General features: G+C 39.1%; 1 protein-coding gene across 9 annotated transcripts in view; it reads right to left on the reverse strand.

Moving 5' to 3' along the window:
• The window catches only part of PDS5B (PDS5 cohesin associated factor B), a 205264-nt gene that overhangs the window by 15129 nt on the left and 172874 nt on the right, over positions 1 to 17261 (reverse strand). For 7 of the 9 annotated variants that reach the window (XM_064269928.1, XM_064269922.1, XM_064269925.1 and 4 more), the window contains 2 exons: positions 16979 to 17124; positions 13454 to 13559 (listed from right to left, as the gene is read on the reverse strand). In XM_064269928.1, the coding sequence (XP_064125998.1) occupies positions 13454 to 13559; positions 16979 to 17124 (252 nt within the window). The remainder of the gene's footprint in view (positions 1 to 13453; positions 13560 to 16978; positions 17125 to 17261) is intronic. The other 2 variants (XM_064269923.1, XM_064269924.1) reach the window with 1 other exon arrangement.

Consider the following 17261-nt stretch of genomic DNA (forward strand, 5'->3'; position numbering starts at 1 on the left):
TCTGGCAGCTCCTTGTTGATATACTACTGCAACAGTTTTGAATGATCTTCAGCAAAATTTTACTTGCATGTGATATTAATGATATTGTTTGATAATTCGTCTTTGGAATGGGCATAAATATTGATCTCGTCTGGTTAGGTGGCCAGGTAGCTATCTCCCAAATTTCTTGGCACAGACGAAGCGAGCACTTCCAGTGCTACATTCGTTTGTGCGAATATCTCAGTTGATATTCCGTCAATTCCTGAAGCCTTGTTTTTCACCACTGCCTTCAGAGCAGCCTGGACTTCTCCCTTCAATACCAGTAGTTCCTGGTCATACGCTACCTCCTAAGATGGTTGAATGTCAACCAATTCTTTTTGGCACACTGACTGTGTATTCCTTCCATCTTCTTTTGATACTTCCTGTATCATTCAATATTTTGCCCACAGAATCCTTCAATATTACAAATTGAGGCTTGACTTTTTCCTTCACGTCTTTCAGCTTGAGATATGCCAAGTGTGTTCTTCCCTTTTGATTATCTGTCTCCAGGTCTCTGCAAATTTCATTATAATACTTCGTCTTCTCAAGTCGCCTTTTGAAATCTTCTGTTCAGCTCTTTTACGTCACCATTTCTTCCATTTGCTTTAGCTACTCAATCTTCAGCAGCAACTTTCAGTCTCTGCTGACATCCACTTTGGTCTTTCCCGTCTTTTTAATGACCGCTTGCTTTCTTCATGTATAGCGTCCCTGGTATCATTTCACAACTTGTTTGACATTAGGTCATTAGGATTCAAAGCATCAAATCTATTCTTTTTTTTTTTTCCTTTGGTCTTTTCATCTTTTTTGTTTTTAATTTTCATTGTGCTTTAAATGAAAGTTTACAAATCAAGTCAGTCTCTCATACAAAAATTTATATACATCTTGCTATATATTCCTAGTTGCTCTCCCTCTAATGAGACAGCACACTCCTTCTCTCCATCTCTCTTTTCGTGTCCATTCAGCCAGCTCTGACCCCCTCTGCCATCTCATCTCCTCTCCAGACAGGAGCTGCCCACATAGCCTCATGTGCGTACTTCATCCAAGAAGCTCATTCTTCACCAGTTTCATTTTCTATCCTATAGTTCAGTCCAATCCCTGTCTGAAGAGTTGGCTATGGGAATGGTTCCTCTCTTGGGCTAACAGAAGGTCTGGGGACCATGACCTCTGGGGTCCTTCTAGTCTCAGTCACACCATTAAATCGGGTCTTTTTACGAGAATTTGGAGTCTGCATCCCATTGCTCTCCTGCTCCCTCAGGAGTTCTCTGTTGTGTTCCTTGTCAGGGCAGTCATCAGTTGTAGCCGGGCACCATCTAGTTCTTCTGGTCTCAGGCTGATGTAGTCTCTGCTTTATGTGGCCCTTTTTGTCTCCTGGGCTCATAATTACCTTGGGTCCTTGGTGTTCTTCATTCTCCTTTGCTTCAGGTACGTTAAGACCAACTGATGCATCTTAGATGGTGGCTTGTTAGCATTTAAGGCCCCAGATGCCACTCTCCAAAGTGGGATGCGGAATGTTTTCTTAATAGATTTTATTATGCCAAGTGACCTAGATTGTCACCTGAAACCATGGTTCCCAAACCCCACCCCTGCTATGCTGGCCTTCAAATCGTTCAGTTTATTCAGGAAACTTCTTTACTTTTGTTTTAGCCCAGTTGTGCTGACCTCTCCTGTATTGTGTGTTGTCTTTCCCTTCACCTAAAATAGCTCGTATCTACTATCTAATTAGTGAAAACCCTTCTCCGTCTCTCCCCACCTCCCCACTCTCATAACCATCAAACAATATTTTCTTCTCTGTTTAAACTATTTCTCAAGTTCTTATAATAGTGGTCTCATACAATATTTGTCCTTTTGCAACTGAATAATTTTACTCAGCATAATGCCTTCCAGATTTCCCCATGTTATGAAATGTTTCACAGATTCATCACTGTTCTTTATCAATGCGTAGTATTCCATTGTGTGACTATACCATAATTTATTTATCCATTCATCCGCTGATGGGCACGTTCGTTGCTTCCATCATTTTGCTATTGGTAACAGTGCTGCAATGAACATGGGTGTGCATGTATCTGCTCATGTAAAGGCTCTTATTTCTCTAGGATATATTACAATGAGCGGGATTGCTGGATCATATAGTAGTTCTGTTTCTACTTTTTAAGGAAGTGCCCCCCCGCCCCCACGTATATCTCAGTTTATCCTACTGTGGGGGCTTGTGTGTTGCTGTGAAGGTATGCCACCAGTATTCAGATACCAGCAGGGTCACCCATGGAGGAAAGGTTTCAGCTGAGCTTTCAGACTAAGACAGACTAGGAAGAAGGACACAGCAGTCTACTTCTGAAAAGCATTAGCCAGTGAAAACCTTATGAATAGCAGTGGAACATTGTTTGATATAGTGCTAGACGATGACCCCCCAGGTTGGAAGGCACTCATAAGATGACTGGGGAAGAGCTGCCTCCTCAAAGTAGAGTCGACCTTAATGATGCGGATGGAGTAAAACTTTCAGGACCTTTATTTGCTGATGTGGCACGATTCAAAATGAGAAGAAACAAATGCAAGCATCCATTAATACCTGGAACCTAGAATTTACAAAGTATGAATCTAGGAAAATTGGAAATCATCAAAAATGAAATGGAATGCATAAACATCGATATCCTAGGCATTAGTGAGCTGAAATGGACTGGTATTGGCCATTTGGAATCCGACAATCATATAGTCTACTATGCTGGGAATGACAACTCGAAGAGGAATGGTATTGTATTCATCGTCAAAAAGAACGTTTCAAGATCTGTCCTGAAGTACAACGCTGTCAGTGATAGGATAATATCCATACGCCTATAAGGAAGACCAGTTAATACAACTATTATTCAAATTTATGCACCAACCACTAGGGCCAAAAATAAAGAAATAAAAGATTTTTATCAGCTGCTACAGTCTGAAATTGATCGAACATGCAATCAAGATGCACTGATAATTACTGGTGATTGGAATGCGGAAGTTGGAAACAAAGAAGGATCAGTAGTTGGAAAATATGGCCTTGGTGACAGAAACAATGCTGGAGATCGAATGATAGAATTTTGCAAGACCAACGACTTCTTCATTGCAAATACCTTCTTTCACCAACATAAATGGTGACTGTACACATGGACCTTGCCAGATGGAATACACAGAAATCAAACTGACTACATCTGTGGAAAGAGATGATGGAAAAGCTCGATATCATCAGTCAGAACAAGGCCAGGGGCCGACTGTGGAACAGACCATCAATTGCTCATATGCAAGTTCAAGCTGAAACTGAAGAAAATCAAAGCAAGTCCACGAGAGCCAAAATATGACCTTGAGTATAGCCCACCTGAATTTAGAGACCATCTGAAGTACAGATTTGACACACTGAACACTAGTGATCAAAGACCAGACGAGCTGTGGAATGACATCAAGGACATCATCCATGAAGAAAGCAAGAGGTCACTGAAAAGACAGGAAAGAAAGAAAAAAACAAGATGGATGTCAGAGGAGACTCTGAAACTTGCTCTTGAGCGACGAGAAGCTAAAGCAAAAGGAAGAATTGATGAAGTAAAAGAACTGAACACAAGATTTCAAAGGGCCTCTCGAGAAGACAAAGTAAAGTATTATAATGACATGTGCAAAGAACTGGAGATGGAAAACCAAAAGGGAAGAACACGCTCGGCGTTTCTCAAGCTGAAAGAACTGAAGAAAAAATTCAAGCCTCGAGTTGCAATAGTGAAGGATTCCATGGGAAAAATATTAAACGACGCAGGAAGCATCAAAAGAAGATGGAAGGAGCACACAGAGTCAGTGTACCAAAAAGAATTAGTCGATATTCAACCATTTCAAGAGGTGGCATGTGATGAGGAACTGATGGTACTGAAGGAAGAAGTCCAAGCTGCTCTGAAGGCACTGGCGAAAAACAAGGCTCCAGGAATTGACGGAATATCAGTTGAGATGTTTCAACAAACAGCGCTGGAGGTGCTCACTCGTCTATGCCAGGAAATATGGAAGACAGCTTCCTGGCCAACTGACTGGAAGAGATCCATATTATGCCTATTCCCAAGAAAGGTGATCCAACCGAAAGTGGAAATTATAGAACAATATCATTAATATCACACGCAAGCAAAATTTTGCTGAAGATCATTCAAAAATGGCTGCAGCAGTGTATCGACGGGGAACTGCCAGAAATTCAGGCCGGTTTCAGAAGAGGACGTGGAACCAGCGATATCACTGCTGATGTCTGATGGATCCTGGCTGAAAGCAAACAATACCAGAAGGATGTTTACCTGTGTTTTATTGACTATGCAAAGGCATTCGACTGTGTGGATCATAACAAACTATGGATAACATTGCGAAGAATGGGAATTCCAGAACACTTAATTGTGCTCGTGAGGAAACTTTACATACATCAAGAGGCAGTTGTTCAGACAGAACAAGGGGATACTGATTGGTTTAAAGACAGGAAAGGTATGCGTCAGGGTTGTATTCTTTCACCATACCTATTCAATCTGTATGCTGAACAAATAATACAAGAAGCTGGACCATATGAAGAAGAACAGGGCATCAGGATTGGAGAAAGACTCGTTAACAACCTGCGTTATGCAGATGATACAACCTTGCTTGCTGAAAGTGAAGAGGACCTGAAGGACTTACTAATGAAGATCAAAGACCACAGCCTTCAGTATAGATTACACCTCAACATAAAGAAAACAAAAATCCTCACAACTGGACCAATAAGCAACATCATGATAAACGGAGAAAAGATTGAAGTTGTCAAGGATTTCACTTTATTTGGATCCACAATCAACAGCCATGGAAGCAGCAGTCAAGAAATCAAAAGTTGCATTTCATTGGGCAAATCTGCTGCAAAAGACCTCTTCAAAGTATTGAAGAGCAAAGATGTCACCCTGAAGACTAAGGTGCGCCTGACCCAAGCCATGGTATTTTCAATCACATCATATGCATGTGAAAGCTGGACAATGAATAAGGAAGACCGAAGAAGAGTTGACGCTTTTGAATTGTGGTGTTGGCGAAGAATATTGAATATACCATAGACTGCCAAAAGAACGAACAAATCTGTCTTGGAAGAAGTGCGACCAGAATGCTCCTTAGTGGCAAGGATGGCGAAACTGCGTCTTACATACTTTGGACATGTTGTCAGGAGGGATCAGTCCCTGGAGAAGGACATCATGCTTGGCAGAGTACAGGGTCAGCGGAAAAGAGGAAGACCCTCAACGAGGTGGATTGACACAGTGGCTACAACAACGAGCTCAAGCATAACAACGATTGTAAGGATGGTGCAGGACCGGGCAGTGTTTTTTTCTGTTGTGCACAGGGTCGCTACGAGTCGGAACTGACTCGACGGCACCTAACAACAACAAGGAAGCGCCAAATCGATTTCCAACGTGGTTGCTCCATTTTACATTCCCACCAGCGGTGTACAAGTGTTCCAGTCTCTCCACAGCCTCTCCAACATTTATTAATTTGTGTTTTCTGGATTAATGTCGGCCTTGTTGGAGTGAGGTGGAATCTCATTTCAGTTTTGATTTGTATTTCTCGAATGGCTAATGATCCTGAGCATTTCCTCATATATCTGTTAGCTATCTGAGTGTCTTCTTCAGTGAGGTGCCTGTTCATATCCTTTGGCCATTTTGTAATTGGGTTATTTGTCTTTTCGTAGTTGAGTTTTTACGGTATCATGTAGATATTAGAGATCAGACGCTGATCTGAAATGTCACACCTAAAAACTTTTTCCCAGTCTATAGGTAATCTTTTTTACTCTTTTGATGAAGTCTTTGGATGAGCATGTTTGATTTTTAGGAGCTCCCAGTTATCTAGTTTCTCTTCTGCATTGTTAGTAACATTTTGTACACTCTTTATGCCATGTATTAGGGCTCCTAGCGTTGTCCCAGTTTTTCTTACATGATCTTTATCATTTTAGATTTTATATTTAGGTCTTTGGTCCATTTTGCATTAGTTTTTGTGAATGGTATGAAGTATGGGTCTTGTTTCATTTTTTGGCAGATGGATATCCAGTTATGCCAGCACCATTTGTTAAAGAGACCATCTTTTCCCCATTTAACTGACTTTGAGACTTTGCCAAATATCAGCTGCTCATATGTGGATGGAATTACGTCTGGGTTCTCAGTTCTGTTCCACTGGTCTATGTATCTGCCGTTGTACCAGTACCAGGCTGTTTTAACTACTGTGGCGGTATAATAGGTTCTAAAGTCAGGTAGAGTGAGGACTCCCACTTTGTTCTTTTTCAGTAATGTATTACTTATCTGGGGCCTCTTTCCCTTCCATATGAAGTTGGTGATTTGTTTCTCCATCTCATTAAAAAATGTCATTGGAATTTGAATCAGAATTGCATTGTATCTATAGACTGCTTTTGGTAGAACAGACATTTTTACAATGTTAACTGATCTTATCCATGAGCAAGGTATGTTTTTCTACTTATGTAGGTCTCTTTTGGTTTCTTCCAGTAGTGTCTTGTAGTTTTCTTTGTATAGGTCTCTGACGTCTCTGGTAAGATTTATTCCTAAATATTTTACCTTCTTGAGGGCTACTGTAAACGGTATTGATTTGACGATTTCCTCTTTGATGTTCTTTTTGCTGGTGTAGAGGAATCCACCTGATTTTACTATGTTTATCTTGTATCTAGGTACTTTGCTGAAATCTTCTATTAGTTTCGGTAGTTTTCTTGAAGATTCCTTAGGGTTCTCTGTGTATAAGATCATGTCATCTGCAAATAGAGATACTTTTATGTCTTCCTTACCAATCTGGATGCCCTTTATTTCTTTATCTAGACTAATTGCTCTGGCTAGGATCTTCAGCACAATGTTGAATAAGAGTGGTGATAAAGGGTATCCTTGTCTGGTTCCCGATCTCAAGGGGAATGCTTTCAGACTCTCTCTATTTAGGATGATGTTGGCTGTTGGCTTTGTATAAATGCCCTTTATTATGTTCAGAAAATTTCCCTCTATTCCTATGTTGCTGAGAGTTTTCACGATGAATGGATGTTGAACTTGGTCAAATGCCTTTTCTGCATCAATTGATAAGATTATGTGGTTCCTGTCTTCTGTTTTATTTATATGATGGATTATTACCTTAACTGTTTTTCTGATATATATATATATATATATATATATATTTTTTTTTTTACCATCCCTGCATACCTGGTATGAATCCCACTTGGTCACGGTGAATTATTTTTTTGATATGTGGTTGACTTCTATTGGCTAGAATTTTGTTGAGGATTTTTGCATCTAAGTTCACAGGGGATACAAGTCTGTAATATTCTCTTTTTGTGGTGTCCTTACCTGGGTTTGGTATCAGGGATATGCTGGCTTCACAGAATGGCTTTGGGAGTATTCTGTCCTTTTCAATGCTCTGAAATACCTTTAGTAGTAACGGTGTTAGAACTCTGCAGTGAAGCCGTCGGGGCCACAGCTTTTTTTTTGTTGGAAGTTTTTTGATTACCTTTTTAATCTCTTCTTTTGTTATGGGTTTATTTATACTTATCTAGTTTTCTACCTCTGATTGTGTTAGTTTAGGTAGGTAGTGTGTTTCTAGACATTTATCTATTTCTTCTAGGTTTTCAAAATCTTAAGAGTATAATTTTTCATTGTAATCTGATATGATTCTTTTAGTTTCAGTTGGGTCTGTTGTGATATTGCCCAACTCATTTCTTATTCAGGTTATTTGCTTCCTCTCCTGTTTTTCTTTTGTCAGTTCGGCCAACGGTTTATTCGTTTTGTTAATTTTTTCAAAGAACCAGCTTTTGGTCTTGTTAACTCTTTCAATTATTTTTCTCTCCTCTATTTTATTTAATTCTGCTCTAATTATTATTATTTGCTTTCTTCTGGTGCCTGAGGGTTTCTTTTGTTGCTGTCTTTCTATTTGTTCAAGTTGTAGGGATAATTCTTTGATTTTGGCCCTTCTTTTTGTATGTGTGCATTTATCGATATAAATTGACCTCTGAGCACTGCTTTCGCTGTGTCCCAAAGGTTCTGATAGCAAGTGTTTTCATTCTCATCAGATTCGATGAATTTCTTTATTCCACCTTTCATGTCTTCTATAATCCAGTCGTTTCTGAGAAGAGTATTGTTCAGTTTGCAAGTGTTTGATTTCTTTTCCCTGCTTTTCCTGTTATTGATTTCTACTTTTATGGTCTTATGGTCAGAGAAGGTGTTTTGTAATATTTCAACGTTTTGGATTCTTCTAAGGCTTGCTTTATGACCTAATATGTGGTCTATTCTAGAGAATGTTCCATGTGCACTAGAAAAAAAAGTATACTTGGTTGCTGTTGGGTGGAGTGTTCTGTGTATGTCTATGAGGTCAAGTTGGTTGACTGTGGCAATTAGATCTTCCATGTCTTTACTGAGCTTCTTTCTGGATGTTCTGCTCTTTGCCGAAAGTGGTGTGTTGAAGTCTCCTACTATAATTGTGGAGCTGTCTATCTCACTTCTCAATGCTGTTGGAGTTTGTTTTATGTATCTTGCAGCCCTGTCACTGGGTGCATAAATATTTAATATGGTTATATTCTCCTGGGATACTGTCCCTTTAATCATTATATAGTGTCCTTATCATTTATGGTGGATTTAACTTTAAAATCTATTTTGTCAGAAATTAATATTGCCACTCCTGCTCTTTTTTGGTTGTTGTTTGCTTCCATCCTTTGAGTTTTAGTTTGTTTGTGTCTCTAAGTCTAAGGTGTGTCTCTTGTAGGCAGCATATACATGGATTGTGTTTTTTTATCCGTTCTGCCAGTCTGTCTCTTTATTAGTGCATTTAGCCCATTTACATTCAGCGTAATTATGGATAGGTATAGTTTAATGCTGTCATTTTGATGTCTTTTTTGTGTGTGCTGACATTTTTTTTCCCACTTAATTTTTTGTTGTGAGTAGTTATCTTTATATATTGTCTTTTTCTCTTATTCATTGTTGTTGATTTTGTTTCTGCTGAGTCTCTATTTTTTTCTTGTATTTTATTTTGATGAGTAGGATTGTTAGTCTCCTTTGTGGTTACCTAGCTTTTGTTTCTTCATATCAACTTGTCTTCCTCCCCATATGAAAGATCTATGACTAGATTTCTTAGTCCCTTTTTATTGTTTTAATGTTATCTTGTTTTACATAATGACATCGCTGTTTCCCTGTTTTGAGTTTGTTTGGTTTTTTTTTTTTAATCTTGATTTATTTTTGTGATTTCCCTATCTGGGTTGACTTCTGATTGCTCTGCCCAGTGTAGCTTGGGTTGATACCTGGTATTACTGATTTTCTAACCAAAGAACTCCCTTTAGTATTTCTTGTAGTTTTTGTTTGGTTTTTAGAAATTCCCTAAACTTCCGTTTATCTGGAAATGTCATAATTTCGCCTTCATATTTGAGACAGTTTTGCTGGATATATGATTCTTGGCTGCCAATTTTTTTCCTTCAATGCTTTATATAAGTCGTCCCATTGCCTTCTTGCCTGCATGGCTTCTGCTGAGTAGTCCGAGTTTATTCTTATTGACTCTCCTCTTTAGGTGACTTTTCGTTTATCCCTAGCTGCTGTTAAAATTCTCTCTTTATCTTTGGTTTTGGCAAGTTTGATTATAATATGTCTTGGTGACATTCCTTTAAGATCTACCTTACATGGAGTTTGATGAGCATCTTGGATATCTTCTCATCTTTCATGGTATCAGGGAAGTTTTCTGCCAACAAATCTTCAAAATTCTCCCTGTATTTTCTGTTATCCCTCCCTGTTCTGGTATTCCAATCACTCGTAGGTTATCTCTCTTGATAGAGTCCCACATGATTCTTAGGGTTACTTCATTTTTAAAAACTTCTTTTATCTGATCTTTCTTCAAATGTATTGGTGCAGAGTGCTTTATCTTCAATCTCACCAATTCTGCCTTCCACTTGCTCAGTTCTGCTCCTCTGACTTCGTATTGAGTTGTCTAATTCTGTAATTTTATTGTTAATCTTCTGAATTTCTGATTGCTGCCTCTATGGATTCTTGCAGTCTATTAAATTTTTCATTATGTTCTTAAATTATCTTTTTAATTTCTTCAACTGCTTTGTGTGTTTCTTGGCTTGTTCTGTATATTGCCTCATTTCCTTCCTGATGTCTTGAAGAGTTCTGTATATTAATCTTTTGTATTCTGCATCTGGTAATTCCAGGAAGGCACCTTCATCCAGAAGATCCCTGGATTCTTTGTTTTGAGAGCTTATTGAAGCGATCATGGTCTGCTTCTTTATGTGATTTGATATTAACTGTTGTCTTCAAGCCATCTATACAGTATTATATTAGTTTATTTTATGTTTGTTTACTGTATCCTAGCTTCTTGCTTTGTTTTGTTCTGCTATGCCCAAATAGGTTGCCTGAGTGAGCTAGCTTGATTATTTTCACCTTTGAAGCTCTAACGTCCTGTCATCAGATGTCTAGAGCTGTTATCAGGTATATGAACCTAGGGGTCCATTCACTTTTCTTGTATGGATTCAGCGCAGGTGTCCTGGTAGTTGGTCATCAAGTGTGTGGCACATGCTCTGTCCTACAGTCTTAGAGGGGCAAGGGTGATTGTTGTAGGTACTGGTACCTGGTTGCTGCTGGGGCTCACATTCTGAACTAGGCAGGGGTCTGACAACTGTCCCCTGAGTGTCTGTGAGGAAAGTGCATCACTGTTCCCTAGGGTGCAGAGGTGGGTGCATTCTGCAGACGGACCATGGGCACCCAGTGCTTTTGGTTGTAAGGACTGGGAGGTACCAGTTATCCTTGGACCCCTGTTGCGGGTGGCTGGATGACCTGAGTGGAGCCACCAGTCCTTAGGCCCCTGATATGGATAGATGAGGACCCTGTTTAATAGGCAAAGTGGTATCAAACATCAAACACCCACCTCTCCACCTCACAGCTAAAACAGTTGCAGTCTGCCAGCAAGGTTCTATTCTCCTGAAATAGGCCCACACAGGCCCATGTGGGCAGGAAAGGTATTCAAAGTCCATGGACTGTTTATGCCTGGACAGGGGCCGCTTCTGTCCTGAGCTCCCCAGGTTAGTGGAGCTGGCAGATTATCTTTTCCCCCAGTTGTGAGTTTATTCCTTTTCCAAGGGCGGGGAGAATGGCTCTAAGCATGCAAGAGGACCTATCTCAGGCCCAGGGAAATCGACAACCACTGAAGCCTGCTTAGGGGCAAGGAACACAGTAAAACATATGCAAGTATTTAGCTTTTGCCAAGAGCGCCGTTCTTCTCTGGTTCTGGAGGTATGAGTAGGCTGTTTCTCTCTGAGGAAACTGCAGCCAAATACTACCACCAGCCCACAACAGTCGCTCCTGGGGATGGTGCCTGAGGGCTCCTGGCAATCAGGTCTGGTAACTCCTCTCTGCTTCTGAACTGTCTTTCCCTCCCCGTCTCTCAGTCCATTTTCTAACTTTGCCTTTGATGTTCAGGGCTCCTAGCTTGTCATAAATATAATCATTTCACTTGTTTTTTCGAGTCTTTGTCGTAAGAGGGATCGCAGGTAGCGTTTGGCTATTCTGCCATCTAGGCCCTGCCTCCAAATCTGTTCTTGAGATGATCTCTAAATTCAGATGGGATATTCTCAAGGTCAAACTTTGGCTCTCGTGGACTTGTTTTAACATTCTTCAGGTTCAACTTGAACTTGTTATGAGCAACTGATGGTCTGTTCTGCAGTCAGCGCCTAGCCTTGTTCTGACTGATGATATTGAAGTTCTCCATCATCTCTTTCCACAGATGTAGTCGATTTGATTCCTGTATATTCCATCTGGCCAGGCCCACATGTACAGTCGCTCTTTACGTCGTTAAAAAAAGATATTTGCAAGTAAGATGTTACCTTTTGCTCTAATCTAATCATGTTTAAACTGAACTTGTGTTTCATAATGCTCACCCCTTTGAGGACATTTCAGATGAAACTACCTTAGTAATAACATACTTGTATTTCTGATAAAGGACCCAATGTTACACTCTATGGATGCCACAACAAACAGCAAAAGGCCTCCACTGGGATTATACAAATAAATCCTCGACTGCTCAGAAATTCAAGACTGCTCCATGAAAGACAGAGTAAGACTTTGTTCTGCATTGCTCCAAAAGGTAGGAGTAAATATGGAATTTATAGGGCCACAAACTGTGAAGAAGAATTAATAAAGTCATGTTTCCCAACTTGGGAAGGGGGGGATGTGGGTTTGGGTGTGAGTGGACTTGTTGACCTTTCCAACAAACAAGAGGAACCACCAGGTGTACATTTATGGCATTTTTAAGTACTTGGTGACCAGCTCCCTGAGCAACAATGAAGAAATGTCTGCATTAACTGAGACGACATAAATATCTTTTCCAATTCAAGGATTTTCTTCTACAAATACAAATAACAGGATTCCTTTCTGGCCAAGCTATCAATTTTTAATTCTGCTTCCATAAAATTTTTAAACAGTCAGTACAAATCCGAATTTGAAGTGCAGGTAGTAAGGATTTAGCAAGAATTCTAGAACTTTAAATTTTTTCTAAGAGAAATGAGAAACAAAGTGGCTAATTGAATTACTGGTGAAACTCGAAAACAACTGAAAATAAGTTAAACTCTTGGAATGACTAAAGTCGGCCCAGTGGAAAACAAAAAGGGCAGTAATACTTCAGAGAAAGCAGGAGTAATAATTTTACCAATAATCCCCCACTCCTATTATTTAGGTAGACTCAAACACTTTAACTTATATTGTTAGGATAATCATTATTATCACTTTAACAACAATAATACAGCAGCAGCAACAATTTCATCTGGGCTAATTCATTTGTTCTGATAAACCTTACTAGCTAAGTATCCACATTTCACAGATAAAGAAACTGATTTAGAGGTTCTAATTCGGTATATAAGAAATGTTTAGGACTTAAATAAAACATTAAAATAAGCCTGATTTTACGGCCATTGGATTGTGTTGGAATACATAACTGTGTTCTGTATCTGTACTAAAACTTTACCAAATTTGTCTTCAAATGACATTGACAAACTGTGTCTATAATACAAGTTATCATTGTTACTAAGATTTAAAAGCTGGATAAGGACTTCATGAAAACTGTGCCATTTTCAACCCATACGAGAAGCTTATTTAAGTAATTAAAGGCTCAAGAAATAAACCAAAGGGAGACATCTTCAAGGTCCTTCGTTCCATTTACCTCATTTCTGAGTATGAAATAGCATGTTTGATTCCAAAGACATAAAAAGTAAAGATTATTTATCAGAATGACAAGAAATACAGGGATTCAATATACTTAAACAACATGGTAGAGGGTAACTACATACTCAAAGTTGTGATTGAAACCACTTAAAAAAAGAAAAAATCATATGTCAAATATGAGAGTAATATTAACTGGTTTCAGTGTAAAAATTATTATTTATAGAGTAGAGTTGTTGTTATTATTGAAACTATTACACGATCAAATATCTCACCCTTACAAGATCAGAGTCGTCTCTCTTGTCGCTTTTTTTCCCCGGCAGTGGTGAAGACATTGTGTAATCTTCATTTTCACTGTGATCCATTTCGGAACTATCAAGCCTTTTAATACAGACATTTGCAACTGTTATTACAATCAAATAACCTTAAAATCTTTTCCCTGTTCGCTAGTGTAGCTTTATAGGGAAGAGTTTCTCACTCTTTTAAAAAACTATCAGTTTTATTCTATCGTACTTTATACAAAATCAACAAGCAATAGCAGAATTATTTTAACATAATAGGGAAACCAAAAAGCACAAATTTAGTTTTTTTTCCTAAGTCTTTTTAAAACCTAAATTCTATTTGGGGGGCAGGGGAACATAAGGCAAATGAAAACTTTTTGGTATTCAGTTGGACTGGCCAACTCTGTGACCTGCCCCATCCCCTGCCATTCCCTATCCCCTGCTGTACTTTTTCTTCTCTGTCATAGTAATGCTCTATAACACACATAGCTATTATGTTTATTATTTACTGACGAATTTCCCCTGCTAGCATGTAAGCATGGGTCTTTGGTCAGTTCTGCTCACCACTGTGTAGTAAGCACTTGGATCAGTGGCTTACATAGAGTAGCCGCTCAATAAATATATGTTCAATGAATGAACATACATGCTCTCAGAAAGGCTCAGTCCTCTGTCCTCGGTGATCTCATCTTATCCGATTTTAAAAATCATCTATATATGAAGAAACTAGTCTGCCAGACAGTCTACACGAACCATGGCCTCATCTACCCCGAGACCAGAAGAACTAGATGGTGCCCAGCTACCACTATGGACCATTCAGATCAGGGCCACAACAGATGGATCCCTAATAGAATGGGAGAAAAATGTGGAATAAAACCTCAAATTCCAAAAAAAAAAAAAAAGCCAGACCTACTGGACTGGTTGAAACTAAAGGACCCCCTCTTCAGACCTTGAACTGAAACTAGCCAGAGGTCACCTTGTAGCTAAATAACAAGCTGGTTCCAAAAATAATGAATATCACCCATAAGTAATGTGTTCCTTTTAAAAATCACCAATATGAGACCAAATGGTGAATAATTACTTTAAAACAAAGATGAGAAGGTAATGGGGCAGGAAAGCTAGATTAATGGCAACAGAACTACCAGAACGGAAATAATGAAAATGTTCACGCATTGTGAAGTAACCAATGTCACTGAACAACTTGTGTAGGAATTGTTGAATGGGAACCTAAACTGTTGTGTAAACCTTCACCAAAAACACAACAAAATATTATTTAAAAAAAAAAGTATATATTGTTGAACCCTAAATCCTGATCTTTGGCCCCGAAGCTGCCATGAGTCCTAGCCTCACAAACCCAGTTGCCTACTCAACACTTTACTTGAATTTCTAGTAGGCACCTCAATTTTAACATGGGCAAACTGGCTATTTTAAATTCCTCTCTTCTCCACTTCCCTCAAAACAGTAAACGGCACCACCATCTGTCTAATTATTCCGGCAAACAGGCAGGATGCGGCCTTAAATTCTTCCTTTCCCTAAACTGTTCTCACTGCATCCAGAGGCAAGATCAGTGGATCTTCAAACTCCAAATTTAACTGTTTAAGATCTTCATAGTTCAAGCCATCTTCATTCATACCCTAGATTGTTTTATCTGCTTCTTAACTGTTTTTCTACCTCAGTTCTAGCTCTGTTATAGTCCAGTCTCCATAAATCATCAGGGCAATCTTTTGAAAGCATCAAGTAGATCATTCTCCCAGTTGCACACACTTAACATCAAATTCCAACTCCTTGCCTTGGCCCACAAAGCCCAGACATAACCTGGCTCTCTCTCAGCCTAGTCTCTTACTAATTTAAAAATTAGGAAAAAACCAACCTAATTTTCCCCTTTCCCCACTCTCCAACCAAACTGGTCTCTCAAACAAACCTGGCTCATTCCCTTGGAAACAGTCGTAATGAACAGATGAAATTTGGACAAAAAAGTGACAAAAGAGATTGGTCAGAGGCTAAAAGGAAGTTTTTAAAAAAGTGTATAAAAATGTATAGTGAAAAGTACAGCAGGGAACCTATCAACGACTGACCAGGAGGCACTGTTCTGAGAAAAAATGGGAGATGAGCCCAGAGGAACACTGTAATTGTCTTGAAAGCAAGAGCTTGAGGTTACGGCTCCATTCTGTAGACAAGGGAAGACAATAAAGATTTCTGAGCAATGGAGTAACCCAAAAACTGTGGCATTCTAAGAAGATGATCTAGCAGTGACACAGTGAGGAGAGTAAGGAAGAGAAAAGCAACAAACACTACAATAATTAAAGAACAAGAACACACTAAATGATGACAGCAGGGAAGGACAAAACAACATAAAGAAAAAAAACTGTGGAAACTCAGCAGCTGAACACACAGACAAGGGGAAGAGCCAAAGGCAACTGTGAGCCTCTCAACCTAGATGATGGGGTGAATTAGGTCCCCTTTAGTTATAACTGGGAACTCAAGGAGAAAAACCAATAACACAGGAAACAAACTGACGGAAACGTTTTTGGCCATGTTAGGTATGAGGCCATCCACTGACAAGCACAGCTGAAGGACCACCTGGGCATTAGCCGCTAATACTGGGCGTTAATCCAGCAGGATCTAAAACAAATGACAGTGACAGGTGTAGTTGCCTCTTCTATTTCTAATGTACTCTACATCCTTGAACAATCTATTCATGACGAGGAAACTGATAATCCATTTTGGAGTATCTCTTGCTTTCTTTACTGACTGGTTATGAACACTGCCAATGACAGCATGGTCTTCCAGAATAACTTAGTAAAATCAGCAAGCAGTGGCAGTTCAGCCCTCTAGAATGCTCTGTGGCTAACAAACAGTATGCAGTATGCTAAGCACTTGTGCTAAAAGTAGTGAGAGCATAATATGAAAGTTCGTTTTAAAAGCTACTTTTTTTTAACAAACAAGTTTATACATGTACATGGTAAAAAGAAATTCAAACTACACCAAAGAGTATAAAATTATCTTCCTCTTACACTAGATTACCATAAACATGGTTACGATATTGTGTATTAATTCAAAACCTTTCTACACACACACTAACAAATAGAAATACAAATCTGTAAAAACTTGGAGAAGATACCATAACACTGCCTGTAGTTTGCCTTTTTCACTCGGTTTTTAATGAATCAGGAAAGTCTTCCATACCCGGCCATAAATTATGATTCTGTGTTCCGCTACAGGGTGTACCCTGAGGTAAGGGTGTTACAATCGATGGACACTTAGGTTGCAGGCTAGTTCACGCCTACCAACACAGGCTGCCCAACAAAATGTAGAACACGAAAAGCTAAGACTGAGCATCTACCTAAAACAAGCATAAGGCAACACATGAACTTGTAAACGGCTACCAACATTCAATGTGAATGTTACGATACCCAATGATTTCCATTCATGGACATTAAATGCTTTAAATTATATTATTTTAGATCTCTTTGCCTTGTTGGGATCCTTAAATGTAAAGTGTGCTATTTTTTATGCACGCACCTCCCTTTTATTCTGCCAGGAGAGCTTGGATTTGAGCTGCTGCTTGCATTGCTCACAGTCTCCATTCGTGACGATTTGGTCTGTGATTGCTTGCCTGCTGAGGAAAGTGGCTTGTTAACAGCTCCGAGAACATTGGTTGTCTTAGGCTGAAATCAGAAATGCATGTCTCTGATTAATTAAAACTAAATTTACATGTCATAACATAAATAACATCTCTGTCAGAGTATTTACGTACAAATCATGAAAAACGTGTCTATCCTTAAGCAAAAGAAGTTTCGCTTGA

Source organism: Loxodonta africana, chromosome 17, assembly GCF_030014295.1.
Source record: "Loxodonta africana isolate mLoxAfr1 chromosome 17, mLoxAfr1.hap2, whole genome shotgun sequence".
In the NCBI taxonomy this organism is placed as follows: Eukaryota; Metazoa; Chordata; class Mammalia; order Proboscidea; family Elephantidae; genus Loxodonta; species Loxodonta africana.